Source organism: Pan troglodytes, chromosome 17 (assembly GCF_028858775.2).
Source record: "Pan troglodytes isolate AG18354 chromosome 17, NHGRI_mPanTro3-v2.0_pri, whole genome shotgun sequence".
In the NCBI taxonomy this organism is placed as follows: domain Eukaryota; kingdom Metazoa; phylum Chordata; class Mammalia; order Primates; family Hominidae; genus Pan; species Pan troglodytes.
Genome location: NC_072415.2, coordinates 44,590,280 through 44,604,587, shown reverse-complemented (window position 1 = coordinate 44,604,587; position 14,308 = coordinate 44,590,280). Strand labels below are relative to the sequence as shown.

General features: G+C 38.5%; 1 protein-coding gene across 42 annotated transcripts in view; it reads right to left on the bottom strand.

Annotated features, from left to right (window-relative positions):
* The window catches only part of DTNA (dystrobrevin alpha), a 414,394-nt gene that overhangs the window by 81,300 nt on the left and 318,786 nt on the right, over positions 1-14,308 (bottom strand). For all 42 annotated transcript variants that reach the window (XM_054671771.2, XM_054671775.2, XM_054671758.2 and 39 more), the window contains one exon: positions 3,572-3,657. In XM_054671771.2, coding sequence (XP_054527746.1) covers positions 3,572-3,657 — 86 coding nt within the window. The remainder of the gene's footprint in view (positions 1-3,571; positions 3,658-14,308) is intronic.

Below are 14,308 nucleotides of genomic sequence, written 5' to 3'. Positions count from 1 at the left end.
GAACACCCTACCACTGAATGGTGCCCTAATTACTGGAAATTATGTTGCAACATAGTGTTGTTTTCTCTTCTAATGCATTTTAAAGCATTAAGAAAATCAACTTCAAATTTTCTGTTGCTTTCTCTTTGTTTTTTAAAATTTCCGACTTATTTTCAGCCAATTATTCTTGCTCTGTGTTCCCCAACAATAAGGGAGTAGCTGGAACAAGCTAAATATCTCTCAACCCTATGCACAAAAATAGAAAAATTGCCAAACAAGCACAGCTGGCATTTTGGCTTAACGTGAATTAGAAAAACTTTAAAGAAGGGAAAACAAAACCCTCAAGCCTGAAACATTCCATATCCCTTCATTTTACTTTTTCTTATTACAGAAGCAACGTAGAAAATCATGACCTTACCTGTTTTTTTGTTTTGTTTTGTTTTGATTTGTGTTTTTGAGATGGAGTCTCGCTCTGTTGCCCAGTGTAGTGGCGTGATCTCAACTCATGCAACCCCTGCCTCCTGGGTTCAAGTGATTCTCCTGCCTCAGCCTTCTGGGTAGCTGGGACTAAAGGCATGTGCCACCATGCCTGGCTACCTTATCTGTTTTATCATTAAAATGCAAGCCAGCAAAAGAATACAATAGGAACACCCACAATCCCACTCACCAAGGGGCAGCCACTGGTCTCTGCGGGCAGATTTTGTGGGTAAATTTGCCCACATTCCCTCATTCCATTAATAATTATCACAGAAACTAGAAATATTCATAACTCAGGATATTCATTTTTGACCAGTTAACATTCTGGAGAGATTTTTGTGACCAAATTACCTTTAACTAAATTGTTTTTGGTCAAATTGATTTTAACCAAGTTACCTGGAATCCGCTAAAACCATCTTCCCAGGATTAACTATACAAAGAGTGACTCCTCAGTCAGAGAACCAGGGACACATAAGGGTGTGATTCAGGTGCACTGCTCTCAAAGTGGGGAATGCGATTTATCGGGGTCACACTATCTGTATTTCTACAGAATCTGTGATATTGTGGGCTTGTTTCTGCAGACTAGAAAACTTAGTTTACCTCCAAGGGGACACATGCATTTGTTGCTTCTTTCACTGCCCTAAAGAGGATAGACTTTGGCCACTAGAGAGTGCTTTGTGGAGGGTGATGGGATGGGGTGAGGAGAAAGTACTGTAGCAGTTATACTGTTTCCTTTGAACTCCTGGACCCAAGAGAGAACTGGAAGGGTTTTCACAATTGTAAAGATCTAATCAATAACTTAGTTATATTTTGAACTTCGTAACTGTGCTGACATTGCTAGTCCCTTACCTACCAGCCATTCCCTTCATCTTTATTTGTCCCACATTTGTTCATGGATTGCTCATGGGTTGAGGGAAAGGGATGGCCCTTTTGAGCACAGGAGGTGAAAGTGGATTACACAATGGCCATTGCTGTCATACTTTTTCTCTAACCAGTAATTAGTTTAGTAATTGGTCTGAGATGCCACCTAGGTGATGGGCTGTAAGGGCTTGGGGACCTCTGTAGTGAGATGTGACTCCTGTGACTGTCACCTCCACCAAGTCCCCCTCCCTCACCCTCCACCCTTACTCTTGGAGGAGGATGAAATTTTACACTGAACAAAGCTGAGTGGAAAGACAGCAAACACCAGGACTTCGAGGGCTCAGAATTAGCCTGGTATGTTAAAGGTTGACAGACGTTCTGAGATGCAGAAAACTGGTTTTCTTAGATTTCCTTAAACCTATTTTAATATGGGACCCTTCTATCCAGGTACCTATTAATATAATATTAAACAGGTATTTTTAGATGTCTCTCAAGTGGATTTTTTTGTTTAGCTTTTGTTTTGTTTTTTACATTTATCTAATGTCCTCTTCGTAAATGGCCAGTTGGGGTTGGCAGACAAGGTTCTCAGAACTTCCTTCCTTAGCCTTGGTTCATTTTGCTAAACTTTCTCTTTCTGGCTTAACCCTGAAGGAAATGCCCGAGGATTACTCTGAAGCTTTTTTTTTTGAAAAAAAAAAAAAGAAAAAAAAAAAGCCCTTGGTGTCAGCACCTTCTAATTTAGCTATTATCTCTCAAATAAGCACTGAGGTAGATAGTTTTTAATTTTCTATATCTTTCAGGCTAACAAAAGAGAAGCTACATGGCTCCTCCTAAGGTCTGGCTAGGCTTCTCTGAATCCTGGCTGTCTTTGGCTCTCCATGGAGAGAAGTCCCAGAAGTGAGGGAAGCTGTGTGGCTACCTGAGGCTTTGTTGTCCCTTTCACTTACTTACTGGTCCACTGGAATGACTCATCCCTGGAGCATCTCCAGGGAAATTTCAAAGGAACAAAAGGTGTTCTGTGTCTTCCTTTATTCTTTCCTTTTGGGTGGATCAAGAAGCAAGCGATCTCACTCAGAAGGGGACAGGCAGCAAGTGAGCCTTGTGCTGTGAGCCACACAGATGGCTGCATGCAGCCAGGTGTGATTCTATGGGTATCTTACAAAATCCCAAAATTTAGGATACAGAAGGAGGCTGAGGACTAAAGAAGTGAAGTAACTGCCAAAGGATAACTCAGCAAATTAGTCACATAGCTGGGCTTGCAACCTGGAACTCCCAATTCCCAGGACAGTGCCCTTTCTAACACAGCATTATAGCCCCAACTCATACTATTTAGGGGAAAGGATAGGGTTAAATGGAAATTTTAAATTTAAACAGCGGCATCAACATCATTTTAAACTAGTTAGAAATAAATATTCTTTTCACCCACCCTCATCCTAGGCCTACTGAGTCAGAAATTCTTGGGGTGGGACCCAGAAATCTATGTTTTACCGAAGCCCTCCAGGTGATTCTGATGCACGCTAAAATTTGTGAACCACCTGTGTAGAAAAAAAAGTCAGGGTTCAAATCCTGGCATCATCTTAGCCATATGGTTAACTGAGTCTCAGTTTCTTTACCTAAAGCAAACAAACAAACAAACAAACAATCTCCAGTGTGTCGTTGGTTAAGGAACTCTACCATATTTAGAGACAAAATGTTCATTAAGGCCCACAATTACTCAATGTACTTTAGCTACCATGCTTTTACTGGCATCTAGTTAACTCTGTCAATGCTGTCTCTATGTAATTCCTATTCTTCTTTCCTGACATTGTTGGCTTTGAAACCTTTGGAGTTCCCAGTGATTTGAACAGTGCTGGCTGAGAAGAATGAGGAAATGTGCCAAGAGTCTTGCTTTTAGAAGATTTAAAGGGGAAGGTTTCCCACTAAGCCTTCATGTGCCTATCATCCTGTACCACGTGTAAGGCAGTATAACACAATTAACTGCAAAGAGTCCTTATTTTACTTTAATTTCAGAAAGAGGCCAGTTGGTGATACTCAACAGGTTATAAGTAGAGGAAAACATTCATTTCATTAGCATTTATCTAATATGAAAATATCGCTATGACAAAATCCAAACATCAGTGAAAAATGTATTTCAAACAACTCTCATAGAATGAGGAAAGATACAGATGGGGAGGGGACATAGGGGAATGAGGGAGAGAAAAGGGTGGTACCTAGCAAGGAAAAGCAAACAGACACACAAGGAATAATAACTTACATCTTAATTTGTCCATGATCTTCCCTCCACACAATGTGGCTAAAGCCATTTTGACAGCAAATACTGAAATTTTACCATGGCCTTCCCTGTTTAATCGTAATAGAAAAAAAAACAAAAACAAAAACAAAACAAAACCGTGATGTCATTTGGAGCACTTCCAGCAACAAGGTTTGACATTTTCTATTCTATAGAAATCACAGGATACATAGCTGCATGCCTTACGTGGGCACATCCATTTTATAAAAGGTTGTGAAAACAATTCAATGCACATATCTGAAGAACTGTCTATTCAATGTTTCCTTAAGAGACATCAGAATCTCTTAGCTTATTCTTTGTATATGTCACTTGCTCAAAATATGGGCTGATAGCCAGAGGAATATCTACTAGCTAACTATGGATTTAAATAACAGAACATGCTTTTCACTTGGAGTTTCATAAAATGATTTTTGCGCACAATAATTCCAGAATCTCTATAATTTACTTAAACAGAGCTTCAGAAACATCATTTTTTTTTTTTGTCAGAGAATTTCTGAATTTGAGGTTAGGGTAACTATGGGGACTTTTTCATCACACATTTTTTTCAACCATCATTTCCTACCCACAAGCCAACTGTGCTTATGTGATATATTTACTTTTCAAAGAGAGCTGCTATTTTAAAGGGGCAAAAGTAAAAGCTCTGGCCGAGCACGGTGGCTTACGTCTGTAATGCTAGCACTTTGGGAGGCTGAGGTGGGCAGATCACTGGAGGTCAGGAGTTTGAGACCAGCCTGGCCAACATGGTGATATCCTGTCTCTACTGAAAATACAAAAATTAGCCAGGTGTGGTGGTGCACGTCTGTAATCCCAGCTACTTAGGTGGCTGAGACATAAGAATCGCTTGAACCCGGGAGGTGGAGGTTGCAGTGAGCCAACATTGTGCCACTGCACTCCAGCCTGGGCGACAGAGGGAGACTCTGTCTTAAAAAAAAAAGTAAAAGCTCTGTTTGAACACTTTCTTTCTACCCAAATGACACAAGTGCTGCCAAATCCTCATTGATTCAGGAAGTATAACAAATCTGTCCTTCACAAATGTGATATAAAGGGGATATGATAAAAAGTATAATGTTTCAGCTAAATGATTTTCCAGCTGGAATCAACTGTTTATTCTTATACTTTGGAATCAGAAACTGTATCATATTAGTAATTCATTTATTTGATAGTTGCTAATCTTAAGAATGGTCAAAAGAGTTATTTAAAATAATAATGTGTCTGAAAGGTAAGTAAAGCTTGTATTGGCAAAGCTTTAGTACATGGAATAAATAATTTATATGAATAAGATTCATATGCCTTATATGTAAGAAGAATAAGATATAAATAATCGTGGTTTTGTTCCTTACTAGGTTTCAGAGAGGGATCATTTGTTATTTATCACTGTCGCTGTCATTTTTAGTGTTATACCTCAAATACAACCAGCCAGAATGCAAAATTGACTGAACCCTATGCTAGTGACTCTTTCATATTTATTTCTAAGCCTCAGCACCAGATTTATGTAATCATTTATCTGAAACCTTCACTTAGATACCTCATGCCAAACTAAGTATGTTCAAAAGAGAACTCATTATCTTTACAGAGCTCTTCCATAATACTCAGACTCACCGTAGTACTAACCTGCTGTTCCTCCTGCAGTCCTTCTGCTGGTTATTAGAAACACCATGTACCTAGTTACCTGAAAATGAATCCTGAGTTGGGGTCGCCTTTGATTTCTTGCTCTTCCTTAATTACTACCACCCCGAACAAATGTTTGAAGGACTCAGCTAGACTTGTTACCTGTATGTTGAATCCATTCCCTTCTTTTCATTCCCACTGTCACTGCTTCCATCAGCTCTTGCTTTAACACGGTCATAACCTCTGAAATGATCTCTCTGCTTGCACACTCATATCACAAATTTGACCATATTATTTCATTGCTTAAAACCCTCTGGCCGCCTTTTGCCCTCAGGACGAAGTTCTAACGTTTGCTCATGGCACACCCAGCAGTCTCGTCTAGTCTCCTCTGCTACCATTTCTGTTGTTGTACTGCACACCATGGTCAAACTGTTCAATGCCTCCTGGCCCCTCCCCCTCCTAACATGGTCTGCCCACAACCCTCCCATCCATTTGTCAAGATGCCACTCAATATCATTATTCACCCTGCTCTGAAAACAGCTTTTCTCCTAGATGTCTAGGAAATCACTCTGCCCTTCACTTTTTACTTATTATGTGGCATCTGTCACAATGAATGACCTTGATGTGATTTTTACATGTCCACAATGTGACTGGATTCTACATTGTGAGATCCTTCAGTGCAGAGATGATGTTTTCTGAATTACTTGAATTCCTAGTGCCTAGCACTTGGTCTCACACAGAGTTAGTGACTAATACATTTCTTATATTAAGAAATGATTAGTAATCATTATAAAAATTACACCTAGAATTTTGAGTGTCCATCCACTCAGTGAGTTATTAATTTTAGAAAAGGTAGCTGTAATAGAAATGCAATGATTTTGTAAAAACCAGCCTATTCAAAAGTATTCCTGTCCTCCCATTACATGGATAACTGGAAGTATCAAACATTTGACCTCAGGAGGTAATTAGCTTTTTTCCTAAACTGTAACATGGTTCAAATAATGAGAACAGTAAAGTCTACAAGGTATGGAAGATTAGCAATCACATAGCAATAATGTGGCCCTCAAAATGCAAAGAAATCGAGGAGCATTATATGTGAGGCTTCAAGAGCAATACAGTTCCTTTCAATGAATCCGAGAGAATAATTTATTTAAAAGGAGAGGATTGACCACCAATGATTTTGGAACAGAGAGTTCTCCAAAGGATGAAACAATGATAGCTCATAGGTGTACTCTTAGACCTCAGCTTTTAATGAAGAAGATCATGGGGAGATTGCCAGTCCTGTATTGTTCCTGGAAATGGAAGATTGATGATATTAGATCCAACAGTGGTTATATCAGAGCTGTTCTGCCAAATTGACACAATAAATCTAGATAAATCACCAAGTGGAGGGCAGCCGAATGAGGGTTTTACAGGAACTCAAGGGTGAAATTAGGCCACTGGAATCTATTGTTATGCAAGCTACTGTGCCAGATTGCAAATGTGACTCTGTCATGAAGAAGGATTCTGGGGGTATGCAGGGATTTAGGTCGTGGCAAGCACACCAAAACAGGGTGAGTTCATACTTTGCTTATCCCAGGCACTGGATAAATATTTATGCGGTTTGAGGAGTGAGCAGAGATGACTGACTCTACAACAGAGAATGGGAGCACTGAAGACTTAAATACAAATGGATCTTTTTTAAAAGAACATTTTTTGTAAATATAACAGGGTGAAGAGGAGGGTGTCCAATTTTAAAGAGGGGGCCTTTAAAAAATATCAGCTTTTTTTGAAGAGTAAATATATCACATAAGCACAGTTGTATTGTGAGTAGGAAATAATGGTTGAAAAAAATTTGTGATGAAAAAGTCCCTATAGTTACCCTAATTTCAAATTCAGGAATTCTCTAACAAAAAAATCATGTTTCTGAAGATTTGTTTAAATAAATTATAGAGACTGTGAGATTATTCTGCACAAAATTATTTTATGAAACCCAAAGTGAAAAGCGTCTTCTGTTGGCTAGTTAGCCAACCACAGTTAGGTAGCATATATTCCTCTGGTTATCAGCCCATATTTTGAGCAAAACATGGGACCAGGGTCCCTATTTCATTGTGAAAAAAGGCACTGGCATTAACACAAGAAGCAAGGAGTAGAGAAAAGCTGATACATCCCAAATGGAAAAATTTAGGAGCTATGCTCATCAGGAATTGTCATTAGTTGGGACCAGTTTGATTTACAAACAGCCAATAAAATCTGTTAAGTGTCTAGGAAGCAGAAAGACAAGTGCATGAGGATGGATAATGGGAAGCTCCTCAGAGTCCTGTACAAACGAGCAGGAAAGCAGCATATTGCTCCAAAATGACTATGTCTCTGGCAATGCCTTTGCAGTAAGGTAGTAAAACTGCACCCATGGAATGCTGGCTGTCAGCTGCAACCCAGGAAGCCAACCACCAGTGTGTGCTGAGGTTGAAAAACATAGATTTTCCCTAAAACTTCAGGCCAAACAGCCTGGGAGTGGGGCAGCATCAGGAAGTGCACAGAAAAAGTCTATATACTTCTCTTGCTTTTATGAAAAGCCATGGCAGTATGCCTTCAACTTCATGTGCAATTCTGACTGCCATCTCAAGACATAAAAGAGCCAGATGTGTTTGAGAGACTGGATGCATCACAGGGCACAAGTCTGGATGAATCACAGACTTTTAGGGGCGGGATCAGCCTTAGGAGTCTGTGATGTGGTCAATCACATGGCCATGTAAGTCTTTCTTTGTGAATTAAGGCTGCTAGTACAGTTAATTCTTTGGTAATATAAAAGGCACAGTAAAAGCTTAAAGAATTAATATTAGTATATCATTTTATTATTAAAATAGTAATTGGCCAGGGGTGATGGCTCACGCCTGTAATTCCAGCACTTTGGGAGACTGAGGTGGGCAGAACAAGAGGTCAGGTGATCAAGACCATCCTGGCCAACATGGTGAAACCTCGTCTCTACTAAAATACAAAAAATTAGCCGGGCATGGTGGTGTGCACCTGTAGTCCCAGCTACTTCGGAGGCTGAGGCAGGGGAATTGCTTGAACCCAGGAGGTGGAGATTGCAGTGAGCCAAGATCGCGCCACTGCACTCCAGCCTGGTGACAGAGCGAGAGTCCATCTCAAAAAAAAAAAAAAAAAAAAAAAAAAAAAGTTATTTTATTTTTAAAATAAAATAATAGTATTTTCTTTGTAATGTTTTCCATTTCAATGCAGAGAGAAAACAGCGCATAATACATACTTTATTCATTTTCTCCATTATTGTCTTTTGGCATTGTGGAATATGTTCTGTTTCTAAGCCAATTACCCTGGAACTTTTGCCTATACAAACTTTACTTTCTTGTTCTAGATCGACATTCAAAAATTCTCAATAAAATTGTGTATTGGTATATAATTAACATGTAACAAGGTATTTAAGAGAACCAGGCTAATATATGCAAATTATCAAAAGCACAAACTGAAATGGCTTCATAAATCAATGTTTCTTGAAATCTTTTATCTTCCTTTACATTTTGTTTTCTCACTCTGAGACTTTTCAAGTTATTCTAGGGGACAACTGATTGAAAATGGAAAGAGGAAGGCACTTACTCTTTGGTTAAAATATATATAGTGATTCGTAGGGTGTTTTATGTTAAAAATTTGAATTACTTCAAAATTTGACTTGTCATAATAAGAAGTGAGAAACTGCTTTAGTCTGCCCTGGGTTTCCCATAATCTTATAAAGAGACATACTGATTTCTTTCAACTAAGAATATATTATTTATATGGAAAAGTTGCAGGGAAGAGAATATTTGTTTTTGACAAGAAGATAAAACATCAAATAGATATTGATCGATAGGGCTGGATGCTAAGTACAGAAGGTAAATTTTCTCCAAATTGCCAACAGAGTTTCCTGTTTGAAGTTACAAAATCCCATGAGAAATTTGAAGTTCTTTTAAGTAAGATTCAATTCTGACTGATTCTTTCTTAAACAGACAGAAGGAATTATTTCTCTATTTAAGAGTACTAAAATCAGAAGCTCTTCTTTTACCAACATATTTTACAAAAACATTTGGTAAGCATTTTTGATAAGCAGAGGCACAGCACTCAAACTGCTCTTTCTCACACATTTTGGTGGCTTAATTAACGGAGAGAATTGCTTCCTCCCTCTGCTTCCACAACATGCCTCTACTATAACACATTTTTTATCTGAAAATTATTTTGCTCATATGGATCACTCATTTAGTCACTCAATAAATATTGATTAGCATTGTCCTAGAGGTTGGGGATATACAGATGAAAAAGGTGTGGTCTCTACTCTTCATTTGCTCACAACATATTGGAGATAAAGGGTCAGAAACAGTTAATTTTAATACAACCCATTTTCCAAGGGTATCTCATCTCATTTCATCTTGTCTTATCATTTATTCCCAGCCTATCATAACACCTACCACATAGCAAGCTCTTTACATATGTCAGTTCAATTAATGAATGCACAAGTGAGAAGCAACTTTCTGATTTACCACTTGAGATTTATATTGAGAAATATAACGTGTTTGAATACGATGATAATGATTGGCTTTATGGCCGTTTCTTTTAGATTGTGCAGTTATGTGATGCTTTGAATTTAGAAGTGTTCACAGGCATAATTAACTCTGGTTTGGGGCGTAGTGAAGTTAACCCGTGAACAGACAGAAACCCTTTATTTGGATCTGGCTTCTCTCTGGGCCCTCCACAATGTTAGCAAAACATCTGGGAAAAGTACTCCTTATAGCGCTGGGGCAGGTGAGTTTGCTAGGGGTTTCTCCAGAACAGAAGGAGTCAATACTGTTGGAATGCCCCCATATCCCTTGAAATTCCTCATCTCTCTTGAAATTCTACCTGCTACTCATTCAAAGTATGTCAGACAAACAACGAGTGACATTAGGATATTTAATGTATCTACAGCTGTGAAAATTCTTTGGAAAGTGATTCCATTTTCGCAGGATGTAGAAATTTTGAACAAAGTATTTTTCACTACAACAAGATTTTAGTTAGTAGAGGAGAATGTTCTATGGACATCTTGAAATTTAAGACGTGCAAAGAAAAAAGTCACCACGCCAAGTAAACACTGTTTTAAATATCTAGTCTTGGCTGTATAGATAATAAAAGAGAAGAACATTTGGTTTTTTATAACTCTTCTCTTTTTTTCTTCTTTGCTTTCACAAATCTACATAGTCTCAAACATGAACAATACTTTTTTTGGTGCAGAGAAATGGTTGTGTACTTTGTATACATTTTGCATTAAATATCGAATCATTTTTTAAATTTGAAAGGCAGAAGGATTTTGGCAGAGTACCAGGCATTTCATATCCATGCATTTGAAATAGTTCTGTGGTCTTTTTTATAGCATTGGAAGGCTCAGCAGTGGGCATGGGTGTTCAAATGGCCCAGTAAGGTGCAATATGGCAAACAGGGAGGAAAATACCAGGATTTTGTATTCTCTACGTAAGACTATTATGTGATGGACTTGTAGTTCTGGGTAGCTGTCATAAAACTGATCCTAATGCTACAATGTAAAACATGTTAAGTCCAAATATTTCTTCCACATACACTCTTTCAAATGTGTATAAATACCAGAAACTGGAAAGATTAGGAATGTAAGCATCAGAATAATATCCTGTAATAAGCAAAACAAGTCTGGGAGAAAAAATGTTAATTAATTTTCATTTTAAAAAGTGAAACAGAAAGCATGAATAGAGCTGAGCTTAAAACAGTTCCTGAAACAAAATGAGTTTTCCCTCATTTACCTCATTTAGTATGATGCTGTATGACCTGCAAATTATTTAACCTCTTTCTATCTCCTCTACTGGAAAATCATGATAATATAGTGCCAAGTCAGTAAGACTATTGACATATAGTAAATACTGAATACATCTTATTTTTTAATACAATTATTATGATTATCATGGAAGACTATAGCTTGACCTCTGAAAATAGGAAAATCACTGTTCCTTTTAATATTTTTAACTGTCATACTATGATTTTTGAGTGACTGAGTATATATGATAATGTTATTTGCTAAAAACAAGGCTACAGTCACATAATCTACTTTATGAAGAACTGTCTTACGAAAGAAGATACTACTGAATTGAAATGAGATTGAGTCAAGACAATTTGTTTTTAGTGTTTCCTGGGGAAGCAGGGAGAAGGTGAGAGGAGCACATAGAAGTCTTTTGTAAAAATAGGATCACCAACATTGGTAACCATGAACACTTGTTTTTTTTTTCTGTGGAGCAGAAGTAAAAATAGAGGGTCTGAATCTAGGTGACTGGGACCCGCTAGTCTTTGTAATATATTGGAGATCAAGGAAGACTTAATCTCAGAAAAAGAATTAAAAGAAAACTGGCCAGACATGGTGGCTCATGCCTGTAAATCCCAGTACTTTGAGAGGCCGAGGCAGGAGGATTGCTTGAGCCCAGGAGTTCAAGACCAGCCTGGGCAATATGGTGAATCCCTATCTCTACTAAAAACACAATTACTAGCCAGGTGTGGTGGTGCACGCCTGTAGTCCCAGCTACTAGGGAGGCTGAGGCACAAGAATTGCTCTAGGCCAGGAGGCGAAGGCTGCAGTGAGCTAAGATTGTGCCACTGCACTCCAGCCTGGGCGGCAGAGTGAGACTCGGTCTTAAAAAAAAAAAAAGTTAAAAGAAATTAGTACGACAAGAGCTCAGAAAGATCAACCTTGGATTTTCATTCATTGATTCATTCTTGTGTTGGCTATGGTCTCAGGTGCTGTTCATAAGAAGAATAAAATATGGTTCTTTCCTAAAGAAGTCTTTGGGAGGCAGTCATATAAACAGTCAGACATGCACTATAAGACAATAGCAGAATCAGGTGCAAGGAGAGGTGGACCTGTGGAAAGGTGATCAACTTGACCATGACAGGCGAAAGGCTCCACAGAGCCTCAGAGTTTGTGACTGCACCTCTCAAAAAGGCTGCACATTATAGGCTTTTAAGAATTATTTTCATCTTTTAACTTTCTGCAATATTTTTCTTTTGAGTTACTCTCTATTTCCTACAAAATAATAAGAACAACATTAAAGGTCCTTTGAAGACTTCAAAGAGTTTTCCCCCTCCTCAATAGAATATGGACAAGAGGTGACAGAAGAAGCTGCTGCCAGTTTGCTGGGGGGATTCTGGAGGAGACAGAGGAGTGGAAGGCTCCTGGCAGCAAAGAAGGGGAGGTGGGAAGCCAGTTCCTGGGGTGATCGGAGGAAAGGGACAAGAGGAAGAGACTGGCTCAAGTTCTGGCTGCTCCCTCACATATCTTCTTCCCTCTCAGCCCCTGGTCTTATTTCTGACATCTCTTTTCCCATCCTTCTCAGGCACACTCATCCATTCCACTAGACGCCTTAAAAAAGATAACATCTGGCCGTGGAGAGATTTGCTTAGAAGTTGGTTGGTAACTGCTCCCTGGGTGACCCCCTCCCAGGAATACAGCCATTTTTAAAAGGAATGTCAGAAAAAACAAAAATCTTCTGGACTCAAGGAACTGTGTCTTCAGGGACAGAATGGCAAGCATGAGCATAAACCACTGGGGTCCACTGCCCACCCCCAACATTGTACAAATCATCTACAGATGTAGTTATCATATCTTCTGAGAGGCTGACTTGCCAACGAGCAGAGAGAAATCTTGCAACCAGGAAACTGATTACAGTTTGCAGTAAGCATCCTGGTATGAAAATTGAGATCCGGATGTTTTTTTGGTGGGAGAGGGAATGCTATTCTTGGGGAACTATGGCTGTGGGAAGGTAAGTCTGGTTCTCAGAAGTACATCCCAGTAAAGGAGGCATCAATCCTCATCTCAGGTTACCACTTTCTTCACGAAGTTCAACTACCTGGGAGTCTAGTGAATTTTAAGGCACCATCCCCTCCCCCGCAAAATGGCCAAGTTTCTTTGAATCCAAGTTCTTATTCTTCATGAGTTTAAATCACTATACTGCCTTTCTTTTTTATTTATTTATTTTTAGCAACACTTCTTCAGAGTCTAGGTTCTTAAGGCATCTCTAATTTTTATTTTGGATTTTTTCCCTGTTTATTTATATGTCCATTTAAAATATGACAAATGGGAGAAAATCTCCTAAATGTTTCAGTGATTCTGTAATAGCAACAGCACATCTTTCTTTTAGTAGTACCAGGATCATTCATGTCTGCCAAAATACAGACGGTTCTCTTAAACACTTGGACTCTGTCGTGGGACAGGTGGTAGGAAGTGGCATCAGATTTCCACGCTGGGTCTCATTTGGATAAATTGGAGTTTACTATTATAAGAAATAGAATTTGAACATTTATTTTATTCTTAAGTTTCTCTTCTTATATTCACTTCTAAATTACATATCCAGTTAGCTGTACTTCCTGATGGCTTACATTTCACATCCAAAATTCCATGCCATCAGATGGAAAATCTGAGTGTCAGTAGGACTGCCTATGCTCATTTGCTACGCTGAAGGAGCAAACGCAGAAGTGTCTGCAGAGTAGGATCTCTACATGGATATGTTTATAAATCTTTGCAGTGGAATTTGTCTATGTGGATGTGTTTATAAATCTACTACAATGAGATTATTGAAAGTACACATCAGGAGGCTTCCTATCTATATGAAGAATAGGCACCAAATAAAGATTTCTTCTGAACTTTTTTGTGAATTGTTCCTTACCTTGGAATAGATGTCAAACTTAGCTTTTCATCAATCTTGAAATGATTCAGCTATATTTTCAGCAGCTATTTAGAGACCGTTCATAGCTCTATATTTAGAAGTGATCTAGCAAATATTTCTGACCAAAAGTGAAAAATCTAACTATATTTTTGTGAATCCTATATATCTCACAAAATACCCCCTTCCTTATTGTTAGTCTGGTTTCTGGTCTATATTTATGGAGTGGGTGCAAATGATTATTTGGCTTTGATTCTTTATGAGTTCTCTAGCAGTACTCCAGAATTTAGTGAGATATTATATTTCTCTTTTTGCAGTTTCCATTGTTACATTTCTAACAAATAAGTCTCTTGACATCTTTAGGGGCAAATCTGAAAGCTGCCACACTCTTGTCACAGGGCCAGGTTAGAAATGC